Raw genomic sequence first — 12,661 nt, 5'->3', positions numbered from 1 at the left:
TACAAGTTTATTTACACGCAGTCTTGCACACATCTTGTTCCTTTAAGCCATACACAAACTGTTTAAATACAACTCGACATTAGTGACGCATGGAACAGTTGTTAGATGAATGAGTGACGAATAACATTAGCGTTATTTCCTTATAAGTTCTGTGGACGTTTCCTGGAAAGAATTGTGTAATTAGGTGCCAAGAATGTTATGAGTAAACGGAAACACGGACCAGTTGAGTTAGCTCTGTCACAGTAGTACCTGTTGATTTTCTTAGTCGGTATTAAGCTTACAATATGTAACATTGGCCATTAAGGGTCTACCAATCAAAACAATAACACAAGACCTAGTTTGTTGATGTTTTGAATCAGTGTGGGATCATGGGATGATCACTACTATTGCAGATGAAAATCTACCTGATGCAACTCAGATGCAAATCATATCCAGGGATGAGGTCATGTATTTAAGTTTTATTCACGTTACACAGCAAATCGCAATGAATAATCATGAGGCCCTCAGGAGCAACCAATACAACGGTGGAAGGAAACACCAGCAGTATGTTTTTCTGTCCTTTTGTTTTGTTACATACTATATGTTAAGGTAAAAGGTCAACTGATCTGCAGCACGCTGATGTGAGCACTCTTTACTTTTATACAACAATTTATTTGAATTAATGAATTTGAAATACACCCAGAGAAAACCATTTGAGTTTTCATTATAATTGTTACCAAAGTAAGCAGTTCTTTCATGGGGACTTCCTATGAATTTACGGTTCGATTTCAGTTAACTTTTGGGAATTGATAGGAAACATCAAATAAAGTGTTTGTGATCAGAGATAAATCATGGGATTTTTTAGTTCCCCCACATAGCTACATATTGTGAAGGTTTCGGTTTCAAGTTAGAGAGCTGCTAGAAAGTCGGTCTGCTGCTTAGGAAGCCTGGCTTGCCTCACTTGATTCACCTCTGATTAACTGGGAGAGTGAGAGCAAATGAGGGGGGAGGAGGGCTGGGAGAAGGTTAGAGAGAGAGACTGAGAGACTGAGAGAGAAACAACCATCACGCTGCCACAAGCCGCCACAGTGCCTCTGCAGGAGCGTCCATTAACACACACAGGAAGTGCTCTCCCCGACAGCCCCTTTGGGCCAATCAATCCACGACGCCATTGGTCCAGTCCTCACCGAATGTAAGCTATCCATCAGACGGCCCAGCGCCCAGCCGTCTGCACTGCAGCTGGCTGGCACTAAAACCTGCCCACACACTGAGAGCGGCCTGCTTTTATTGGGTGACAGTAGCAAAAGGGGGTCATATTCGTTTTTGGTGACTTTCACCGCTGCTTCACCCTGTCGGTAACCTTCATTTGGCTGAAGTAGGTTGAGTCAACATGTTCAGGATTATCCTGTTTATCACTAGTTTCCTTGTTTTTCAGATAAACCGTGCTAATGATTTTTGCCCAATTACCTGAAGAAGCATCTACCTCAGGTGAAATGTTTTCCTGAAAGGATTGCAGGAGAGTTTAAGCAGAATAACTGGCACTTATTTACATTATGTATTCAGGGAACTGCTGAGGTACTATTTCTTTTGGCCAGGTTGATCAATATGCAGATGAAACACATCTCACAATTTTTGCCGCATGCTGGACCTCAGAGGAGAGGTGGTGTTGGTGGTGGGGGCTGTCAGCAGTTCAGGGGTCCAGGAGGAGCGATGCGGGAGAGGAAGGACTCTGCCACAGAGATAAATGAGGTTCAGTTCAGGAACACCCGTCTCACTGGTGCAGGCCACGGGCAGTCACACAGACAAGCCTCCTACAGACAAACCACAACTCCCAAGATGCAATGTGCGTTCAAGTAAAAAACAAGGAGTAGTGCTGACACTTCTGTACAGCTGGCAGTCTGTGATTCAGCTAAGTTGGAGATTTTGTGCATTTGAGCTCATGTATACATGTACGTTCAAGCTTGCACTTAAACATGTGCACAGATGGTGTCCCTTAAAGCTGCTGTACATTTTGTGTCATACACACTCACACTCACCCTCATTATTGCAGCCTCAGCATTTTTGCCACAACGGAACATGTGTGATGTGGTAAATATTCACAAGCGAGAGTGCAGAGGAGTGAGAATGCAGACGGCGTTGAGAGGGTGAAAAGTGAGTCCCCTGTGCAGGCTGTTAGGCTTTACTCCAGTCCTATGACCTGTGAAGGGAATATGCTCGAATGTGTGAGGAGATGCTGATTTGTCCGAGCGTGGATGAGGTGAAAGGGACCGAGCTGGGGCAGGTACTTATTTTAAAACTTGGCTGTTTGTCTTGGTCAAGGCCCACAGTGACAGCAGCACCACCGGTCATTTATCTTGGACACAGCCATCAAGTGAGACTAGAGTTAAGCTAATACAACCCCCCCTCCCTGGTAGCCCTGGGGCCTCTGGCTCTGGACTCTTGCATGGGATGTCCAGTCCACACAGGACTGACTGGAGCCATTCTTTTTTTTGTTGTTTCAGCTCACCCTTCTTTGTCTCAGTGTCTTTTTCGCCTTGTCCCTTTGCCCCCCAAAAAAACCGCAGGAGTGAGCGCTGCTCGGCTGCCAGGAAAAAGATGGGCAACGCCTCATTCGCTCTTTCTCTCTCTCTCTTTCTCTCTTTCTCTCTCTCTCTCTTTCTCTCTCTCTCTCTCTCTCTCTGTCAGCTGTACCTGAATAAATATGGGCTGAGCTGAGCTCTTATATTAAAGACAGCTGCCTCAATACTGGAGCAGAGGAAAGGCAGCATGTTCTAAAGTGCCCATTCAGCTCCCCCCTTTACACACACACACACACACACACACACACACACACACACACATTCATAACCAAATGCTCCTCCCCTGATGTGCATAGGTGCTTATGATTTACCACATAGGATTGGTCCCTGACTGTGTGAGGTTTCTTTAAAGGCAGTACACTGCTGTCCATCTCATTGACTGGCACATACCCAGAACCATGCGTGAGCCGTAAGAATTATGAACAGACTATGAACGTAACACTGTGGCCCGTACACCAAATGTCCCTCCATGGCTCTTTGCTTTTATGTTGAACAGTAAAAGCCTTCAATAAACAAAATCAAAGCAGAAGTAAATACTGCTTTGGAGAAGGAATCAGAAACACATGATGTTTATGTTGACATGACTGTGACATGAATTCCAACACAGACTGAAGCAGTAGCTGATTTAACTCCTGCCTTTTGTCGACCCTGCTCCTGCTGACGGACATAACCCGAATGGAAGAACCTCCTTACGTCAAAATAAACTGCATAAATGAGGTCATACCAGCATTAGAATTAGAATACATTTATTTTCACGTGTTCATGTTGAACGCATAAAAAATAAAACGTATGGTCCATTTTTTGTGCGTGTAGATGAGCATCTGGCTCCAAGTTTGTTCTCTACAATACTCTCTGAGCTCTTGAGTGTGTAGGCGATGAAAGACTGACTGGGATCTTGGACCAGGACAAATCATATGGGGGGAAAAAAATTGGGGAAAGAGACATTGCCTGCGGAGCGTTGAAAAATTTGACTCAAACCTCAAGTGCTGACAATGAAAGCTCGCCAGAATAGTTGTTTGTGTTGGCACAGGTCGCCCTGAAATTAGCCCATCTCTCTCTGACAGAGGTTGCTCAACGCACTTCGCCAAATGCCAGTGTGTATAATATTCTGAAATTTTGCCTCCTCCCCCCGCTCTGCATTGCTTTCTATAATTGGTGGAAAAAATGAGGTCTTCTGTTGGGAGCGCTCGTCACGCGTCCCTCTCTTGTCGGTGGGGTGAAGGGGAGCAGCTGAAGGAGTGGAGTGTTTAGTCTGGAGCTCCTCTCCTGGGGATGCACTTCTCTGCACAAGGAAATATTCCTCAGAGGACAAAAGAGACTCGCTGAAGGGTTAAATAGCGATAGGTAGTTTGCTGTGACCTTGTTTTTAATGGATGAAGAGGACAGTCAGTCGTTTTCATCCCCTGGAAACTTCCCGCAAGTCGTCTTTTACAACGACTTCATCTTTTTATGAACATAGTACAAACACATGGACTCACACAAGTAATACATAAATCACTTGTGCTCACACACATAGAGTAGCTATGTTTAACGTGTACTTAAAGGACGCCTGCTCACTGTTCTGGTTGGGAGCCAGGGGTTAATGGGTCTCTGAGTGATGCTCTCCTCAAGCCTGTGTTCTTTAGCTTTCCAAGCATCCCTTGGCGTCTGAGTGTTTATGTGAATGCTGTGTGTATCTGTTTGTTTGTTTGTTTGTGTGTTGGCTTATACTGCATGTTAAGTGCTTTGGTGGGAGGGAGATATCCAGAACAGCCATTGGTGCCATACAGCCTTCAGTTCCTGGCAGCCGGCTCTCCTAACCTCTCCCTGCCGGGTTGGGCCCACTCCAGTTCTCAGCTCTCCATCTTTCCAGCTCTGGACCCAAGCTGGCCAAACGCACTACCAGTGACCCTGGATTTGGCTCTTGTCGTTAGCAGGACCACTAAACATGGTTCATAGAGTACTTTTGAATCCATTTCTGCCATCACTGAATTAGAGTATATGAGGTTTAAATGGCATACAAATCATTCTTTCCTTCCTCTGCTTTCCCTTCGCACTTTGTGATGAAAGTGCAAGTCAGCCATGATATTTCTCTTTTTCACTCAGTGTGCAGAGAACAGCCATTCCAGAGGAATCTCAAAAAAATGGCCATGAATAGCTTTCCCATGCATCCCAGGTTCTCTGATCCCTGCAGGGTACATATCCATCTGATGGGCCAGCAAGGGGGAAGGGATCAGAGGTCACCGACCGCTGGGAAGCTGAGGTGCAGCACCGGAACGTCAGAGTGCTCCGAGTGACGGGAGCAGAGTGATGGCACCTCAGAGAGATGGATCTCGTATTCTGGGCCTCAAATAGTCATGCACTCACACACACTCTCTCTCACACACAAACACAGCTTTGATGCTTAAGTTATGAGCTGGAGTCTGAGGCGCCGGTTAGCATGACCTCAGATGAACTCCCTCAACAGCAGCAGTCTTTGATCTACTTTTACTACTATTAGATAATGCCTCCAGGCTCATATTTTGGCCTTGTTCAAGCCAAATTAAAATATTCTGTGATGGTACCAAACAGCAACATTTATGGTTTATTTAGCTCTTGCATAACAATAGGGCTTTCCCTTAAATACTTTGGGGTTGCCACCATAACCAAGACCTGAAGCTGAACTTGGTTTCTCAGATATCTGATATCCTCCATTCTCTCATGCTACACACATCATTGCGCATGGCAGTGTTTTGTGTTGCTCGAGCCAACACAGCCAATAACTATAGTCTTAAATGCAGCGCTTGTCTGACCATTAAAGAGTTTCCATTGCTTAGATCTGAAAGCTTCACTGCAGCCATGGGACTCACAGATTTCACATTTGCATAGCCAAAACAGAGCGCAGGTGGTATAAAGGTGTGGAGGCTCGAGTGCAGCTATTTGACTTGCAAAATCGTCTGTGTCAACAGGATGTGCCGTCTTCACAGCATACATCCACTGCCTTGCTTTGGCACTCAGCTTCTTGTACTGTAGGCGCTCTCTTTCTTCGTTACTAACTAGATCAGAAATAGAGTGGAGCGTGGCCACTGTCCTCCAGCCCCACACCCAGGCCATTATCCCGTCTGTCTCAGTAAACAGACCATTAACAGACAGAGCTTGTGGAGGCCAGATCACTATTGTTTCCCCTCCCATAGATCTGTGCAAATATTGATCTTCTCTTGAAGTACGAGTCAAAATAAGCATGGGCTGTAGTTGTCGAGAGGCTTTTTACTTGTGGGTGAGTCATTTCTAACCCAAAGAGCGGGAGTGGAAGCAGGAGGAGCATTACAGAATGACAGAGCAGGAGGTGCATTTGTCTTGTGTGTATTCTGGTCATCTGAGAGAGCTCTGTTGCTGGTGTTATTGTTTTCCTCTGTGGGTCTTGTGCCAGAGAGACAAGCAGTCTCTTCCTGACATGAACCCAGGCCAGGCCAAACTGGGCCCAGTGAAGGAGACACCAGCGGACAGGGAACTCCGGGGATAACAGTCTCTCTCACCTCCAGGTTTATTTGTGTCATAGCCTAGAGGCGACGGGGTCGACACCCAGCGAAGGGTGAGGTGATGGCTCCTGACTATTTTAACTCACCCTGATCAGTTTAGAGGTTTGTAAAGCAGCCCAACTCTGTCTTGGGTTGCCTGCTTTGGTTTTGAGCCTGATGGTGCTCATAACTATGTATACACAAACTGAGGTTGTGTGTGTGTTTTGCACAAATACCAACAGGCTGAGACTGCCTCTCCCCTGCTCCTCACCCTGGGGCAAAGGGCCTGTCAATGTACAGGGGGATTAGCCGGCTCATTTTCCCCTCTTAAGAGCTGGAGAGAGAAAACAAACTCCCGTCATATGGAGCATGGCTGTGTAAACCTGCCATGCACACGTCATGTATGAATTATCACCCTCCCCCTGCTCTACCTTTCCCTGACTTTTTGTTTTCCTCCACCCCCCAACATACTCTGTTCCCATCTTTCTCCCTGATTGAAATCTTCCTCGCCTCTCCCCAGTGCTCGAGGTGCATCAGTAACTGATACCTGTGGAGGTATCCCCCCGGGAAAACTCTATTCTTCCTACCTGTATCGGTGCTCTATTCCCAAAATGTTACATCCAACTGTCGAAGCTCTTTTGTTGCTGTGTATGCTTGCATGGGTTTGCCATGTGTAAGTAGGCATTCACTGGATGGCATATGTCTCTCCATTGTTTACGGCCCCATTTGGTTAACGACGACACTGATGTCATGTCATTAACGTCCCTCTCCAGTCCGGTTTGACTCACTCCTCCTTCCTCGAAGCTCTCCGGGGGGCAGAGTTATCATGTGGCAGCTCAGGAGACAAAAGAAAGATGCTCTCTGTATCAAGTGTTTGGCGGGGTGTGTGATGCTACTCCAAGCCCCAGGGCTGCTGAGGATAGGTGTGAAACCAGTGGCCGAGCCAGCCAGTCGCTCAGCCTCTACTGCCCCCATCAGGTTTCATTGGGGAGGTGCAAGGCTGAGACACAAGTGCTCTGTGGATGAGTCAAGACAGGTGACACTTGGAGCAAGTAGGACAATAGACCTTTATCATAGTCACTTCTACAACACTGTCTTTCAGAAAGGTAAAACAAGAGCACATATCATGTCATTATCACTGATGCCGACAAGATGCCGTCCTGAGAGCAACGTATATGTCGCCATTCACTCCACATGAGAATGTATTTCTATAAGTGTTAATGTCAAGTGTCAACCAAAGCTTCTGTTAACACTCTAAACATGTTGTCCCCTTTACTAAGTGTTAGAGATACGCAGCTCCCCGTCCTCCTCCCGTTTGGGATGCAGAGAGACAGACTCAGCCCGTCGGGGGTGATGATAAGGCACATGATAACAAAAAGGAGTCTGTGGGCTCATGAGGATATGATGTAACCACACTGAGCCCCCCTCCAAAGCACAACTTGAGGTAATCTGGTGGACAGTGGGTAGGCTAATGGCTGAGGATCTCACACACACACTCGCACGTCCCAGAGGAAGCTGCATTCAGTGGAAGAGTGTGACCTCTGACCCGTGGTGAAGAAAGACCGCTGTTGACAGATATAGTATACCTGTGAGAGTCCTCTGTGTTTGGCTTGTCTGCGGGGGTTTTCGTTTCTGGGCCGCAGCCTGGACCAATTCACACATTCTCCACAAGTGAAAATTCTGCTCCGTCGGTTTGCCGCTCGTATCGATACAAACAGCTCTAGCCTTAGATAAACATGTACTCGCACACATGAGAATTGTGTAGACACACACGGCGGCATAAGAACACATCGCACATCCACACAATGCGCTCAGTGTGCTGTGTCTCTCTCACAGGGGTACATTTTCTCTCAGGGTAGAGTTTAGGAAAGGAGGGGCAGATGGGGCAGAGTGAAACCGGAGCCGCCTTAGGAATGCAGGGGGTGTTTTTGGAGGACTGGAGTGGAGTTTGGGTGGTGAACGGGAGGGGGGGGTGACTTAAGGGGTAGGATGGGTGATTAGGGGGTGACAGCTGAGTGCTGACCCCTCTATAATGACAAATCATCTGGCAGGTGTGTGCCCCCCTTCACCACCCCTCAGCCACCATCATTCCCAGGCCAGGAATCCTCAAACCGCTGCCGGAGCGGAGCGCTAAAGGAAGACTTCAGGACATTCACTCTGCCATGCAGTCGCCTCATGACTGGACTCACAGCCTCAGTTCACATATAGACTGCCCCAAGCTTGTAAGCTGCCCTCATTGTCCACTCAACACACCAGTCTAAGCTCCCTCGCTTTAATAAACATAGCTAATGAGGCTCCAGTCCTTGGAGCGATTGCAGATAGGGCAAAATGTATTGATTTCTCTTTGTAGACATAATTTTTCCTTCCTGTGGTTTCAACAGAATACAGAGTTTCTCTCCCCAACTGCCTGAAAGTCAGTGTTCGAATCATGAATCATGCTGACGACAAGCTGAATCCAAAAAGTCTCTGATCTTTTCTGGTGTAAAAATAAATGCTGACCCAGGATCAGTGGGGGGGCTGTGAGAGTGGACAGGTGAAGCCTGGTCTTGGGTTCATGCTGACATTTTGAAGGAAAGATGTTTGAAGATTTCAAAATGAATCAAGAATCAAATACAACCATATGTAAACAAATCCGATGTCCAGTGTGGATGACAAAAATTAAAAACACAAAGCGACTGGAACAGGAGTGGGCGAGAGAAGGGCGACACCAAAAGTCTAAGAGTCGTGAAAAAAACTTGCTTCGTTAATTGCACACAATTTGGTGAGAGTGGAAGCTAGCAGTTGCAAGCTATGACCAGAAAACTAGCACCTCAAGCTGTTACAGTATCAACCAAATAACCACGATAATTAAAGATTGAAATGGTTCAACCAACCATGAGGAATTTTACCACGATTTTATACGTTTCATACTTAATTCTTAATCTGAGAAAATCCCATTTCTTCATTCATCACCCCAAGTTCCAGATAAAGCAGCGGTTCAATGTCTTTGAACTTGCTCAGTGGTGAACATGAATGTTAAGTCTTCATGTATGAAAGCAGCCAAACCACAGGCAGCAGCTCTGCACTGAGCTTTGTTTAGGACTGATTCAGAATTCTCCATTGTCTTGTGCGTCTGCTCTGCGGTTTGCATGTTGATTAAGTGTCTGCTTGCTCAAATAACCTTTGCAGCATTACAGGCCTCTTTTCCATCAGGCCCGGGCTGCCACAGCTCTTCTTAATCCAATTCCAGCCAACACGTGGAGTCTAGACAAGAGGCCCAAAACAATCAGCACCTCCATCTCATATCTACTTTTTTTCCTTCTCTTCCCCACGGAGTCCCAGCCTTACAGCTATTTCCCTATAGAAGCCAAACACATCCCCCCATTCCACAGCAGCATCGCCGATCCAAACACAAAAAGGAGCCACACATTCTCAGCTGGAAGTCACACGGAACCCGCCGGAACATTTCGCCACTTATCTTTTCACTTTGAATTAGAGATGGGGCTCTGCGGTGTTTTCCAGGCAGAGGGAGCGGGAGGGGGGAATACTTTGGTTGTCCCGTCAGGAAAATCTCATACTGTTTATTAGCATTAGCAGGAGACGTTGCCCAGGTATTAAGAGTTCCAGACTCAAGTGGAAAAATGCTGTTAGCTCTCAACAGTTTTGATCCAAGTGCACATGGATTTTAATAGCGAGGGCCAATATCTCATGGCGCGGGTAGAGGCTGAAAAATAATGCAAGCACATCTTCATGCACTTGAGAATATAAACACTCAAAGGATTACTACAGTAACCCACATCTGAGAAAAAGAGCAAAAAAAACCACCATTCTGAGCATGTATACGAATGTAGAACCAGTTTGACACGCACATTGTCAGAGTTTCACTCGGTCGTCTTCATCACCTGCACTCTTCTTTTCCCGCCCCCCCCCCCCCTCGAGCGACATAATGGGCCAGTCCAAAGTGACCCATATTTACCCAATAATACGAGGCTTTGAAAAGACCCATATCGAGTTGCAGCTAATGCTCCAGTGGGGCCTGGAGAGTGAAAGATGTTACCGGCCGAAACGGCTTGGGTTTCAGGGCCCTGCGAACAAAAGGCCGTCCAGTCCTCAGAGAGAAAGGGAGAGACGGGGGGGACGTGGGGCGATGGGTAGGGAGGGCGTGGAGCGTGTTAATGCACAGTGAAACAGTAGCGTCAGAGAGGCTCGAAGCGTCTACACAGGAGTGTGTGTGTGTGTGTGTGTGTGTGTGTTGTTTCTGCTTTAATGATTGAGAGCAGTGTAAAGAGTGTGTTTTTCTAAGCAAGTGTGCGGCACATCTTTAATGCATTTCTTGTTGTTGCACGTCCCAGGTGGTGTCAGTCCTTTCTTAATTTGTCAGCGCCGTCAAGTACGGTCATGTGAAAAGAGTGAGAGTTCATCTTTAAGCTTTATGAACATCCACAGCCGGTAAATGCGTGCGTACATTCGAGAGGCCGTCGTTTACAGGAAGATGCGGATACTCTTCGCCGAGTTAATGGAGCAGAACTGAACTAACCTGGGGTGTTAGGGGTGAGCAGAGGGCAGACAGGGTTGGTTTAAGACAAGAGGGTTTGTGGCAATGATACCCAAAGGTGATTTCACCTCCTATCCTCCCTCCCTCTTTTTCAACTTCCCACCCCTCCACCCACGTTCCTCACCCTCTTCCTCCCTCTCCTTCATGTTCTCTTTTTTTGCTCCCTCTCTCCCTCCTTAGGGGCAGGCAGGTATAAGGTTACACAGAGCTCTCAGCTTTCTTGGAAGGAATGACCACATGAGTAGCTTGGGGATTAGATTAGCAGGAAGAGCAGACTTAGCCAGGCTGTAAATAGCCCACTTTTTTCACCATTAAAAAGGCCCAGTACAATATAATCAATAGACAGCACTCATCTGATGCAGGAAGCCATACGAGAAGACCTCCCTCAAGTGCTCTGAAGGACAGGCTACAGCAGCTTGGGCCTAATGAAGTTATTATTAATCACTGAGCCTCCTGTTTTGAACTTGTGTGTTGTTTCTCTAGTGGGTGATGAGTGGTCTTTGTGTGTGAGACCTGACTGACATCTCTCGCCGCGCCTCTTCTCACTTTCGTTGTCCGTCACGAAGCTTGACAAGGTCGTCTCCTGTATGTAATATTCATGAATGCTGGACTTTATGTGTTTGTCTCAGTCGCGTCTGCAAATTCAGGATGTTTCAGCAAATTTTTTTTTTATTGCGTTACAAGTTAATAAGCAAACTAAAATCAGAAATCCTAGAACACCAAAGCGAAAATATGATGAGTTAAGCGTGTAGTCTCAACAACACATTTTTTTCTGCCTGTCCATCTCTCATGCGCGCACACACACACACACACACACACACACACACACACACACACACACACACACACACACACACACACACACACACACACACACACACACACACACACACACACACGTCTCAGCTCTCAGTCTGAGCCTCCCCACAGGTGTTGGGTTACTCTGTAAAGCAGCTTGAATGAGTGCAGAAATCACAGAGGACTGTCTGTGCTCTTGATTCCCATTTCACTTTGAAGTTTCCCCCGGCTCACAGGAACAAGGGCCATGAAGCCCGACTCGTGTGAGGGCTTTAGACCTCTCTGGGAGGACTATGATTTCTGCAGGGTGGGGGGGCAGTATCGACGGGCAAAGCTACGTGTTGTCTCAGTTGTTGGGGGACTTGCTTTTTTAACTTTGTAGTCTGATGTTGGGAGAAAGAGGGGCAGATAGTGTGGGGAGCCCCCCCCCAACACCAATGATTGCTTTTTGATGGCACATAACTGTAGAGGAAGGATTAAAGTGGTTGGAGAACCAGGTCCCCCCCCCATCACAACAAACACACTCATAAGTACAGGGGCATCTATCACAGCGGAGACTAAATTAACAGCAGAACTGTTTTTCTGTCTGTGCACCGATGTGAAAATAAACAGTGACTTTTGGCTTTTACTTAAGATCCTGAAAAGGGGCTTTGGCAGGATACATCTGTAAGCACTCAAAAAATAAAAGACACCTATAATACTTTAATAGAGCCATGTTGGAGAGGCTTTTAGGCACAAGGTGTTCCAGTGTTAGGGTACGGCTCCGTCTGTCTCTGTTGATCTCATCAAAGGACCAAAGTGTCCCAGAGAGCCAGAGAAAATAACTTCAAGTGTGGATTTAATGAAGAATAAACTTACCCTCCAGTTACACTCACAGGAACTAGTTTTTTTTTTTTTTTTTTGAAAGCAGTTTTCGGGCTGCCAGTCACTCACCTTATTTACAAAATAGCTCACTCCTGTCGCTGATCACAGCTGTGTGTGTGTTCTCAGGTATCTGAACCACGTGCGGGCTGCCATGCCTCAGGACACAGCTGGAGGATACAGCTCAGCTCTGGCGTGTCATCGAGCCGTCCAGGATGCGTTCAGCGGGCTGTTCCCTTCAAAAGGATGAACTCATAGCTCAAAGATGAGCAGTTATTGGATAAAACTGTGACTGAATGGACTATAAATACTGCTCTGCTGCCCCCATGGAGAGCTGCTGTCTGTGGTGGGTAGTGATATGACCGCTTTTTGGTCAAGGTTTAGTTTTTTATATTTTGTGTAACTTTTACATTAAATAAATCACAAAGAACACC

The 12,661-nt window shown here is 46.6% G+C and overlaps 1 protein-coding gene and 1 long non-coding RNA gene across 3 annotated transcripts in view; both read left to right on the top strand.

The window, feature by feature from the left end:
- The window catches only part of mnat1 (MNAT1 component of CDK activating kinase), a 34,122-nt gene extending 21,465 nt beyond the window's left edge, over window positions 1-12,657 (top strand). For both annotated transcript variants that reach the window (XM_020084922.2, XM_069536219.1), the window contains one exon: window positions 12,357-12,657. In XM_020084922.2, the coding sequence (XP_019940481.1) occupies window positions 12,357-12,477 (121 nt within the window). In that variant the 3' untranslated portion in view covers window positions 12,478-12,657. The remainder of the gene's footprint in view (window positions 1-12,356) is intronic.
- On the top strand, window positions 6-12,004 carry LOC138412411 (uncharacterized). Its single transcript, XR_011244796.1, has 2 exons — window positions 6-9,036; window positions 9,074-12,004. It is a non-coding gene; the product is annotated as an uncharacterized lncRNA (long non-coding RNA).
- Window positions 12,658-12,661: the final 4 nt, after the last annotated feature.

Source organism: Paralichthys olivaceus, chromosome 12 (genome assembly GCF_024713975.1).
Source record: "Paralichthys olivaceus isolate ysfri-2021 chromosome 12, ASM2471397v2, whole genome shotgun sequence".
In the NCBI taxonomy this organism is placed as follows: Eukaryota; Metazoa; Chordata; class Actinopteri; order Pleuronectiformes; family Paralichthyidae; genus Paralichthys; species Paralichthys olivaceus.
The sequence above is the reverse complement of the archived record's forward strand: the minus strand, read 5'-3'. Positions and strand labels throughout refer to the sequence as shown.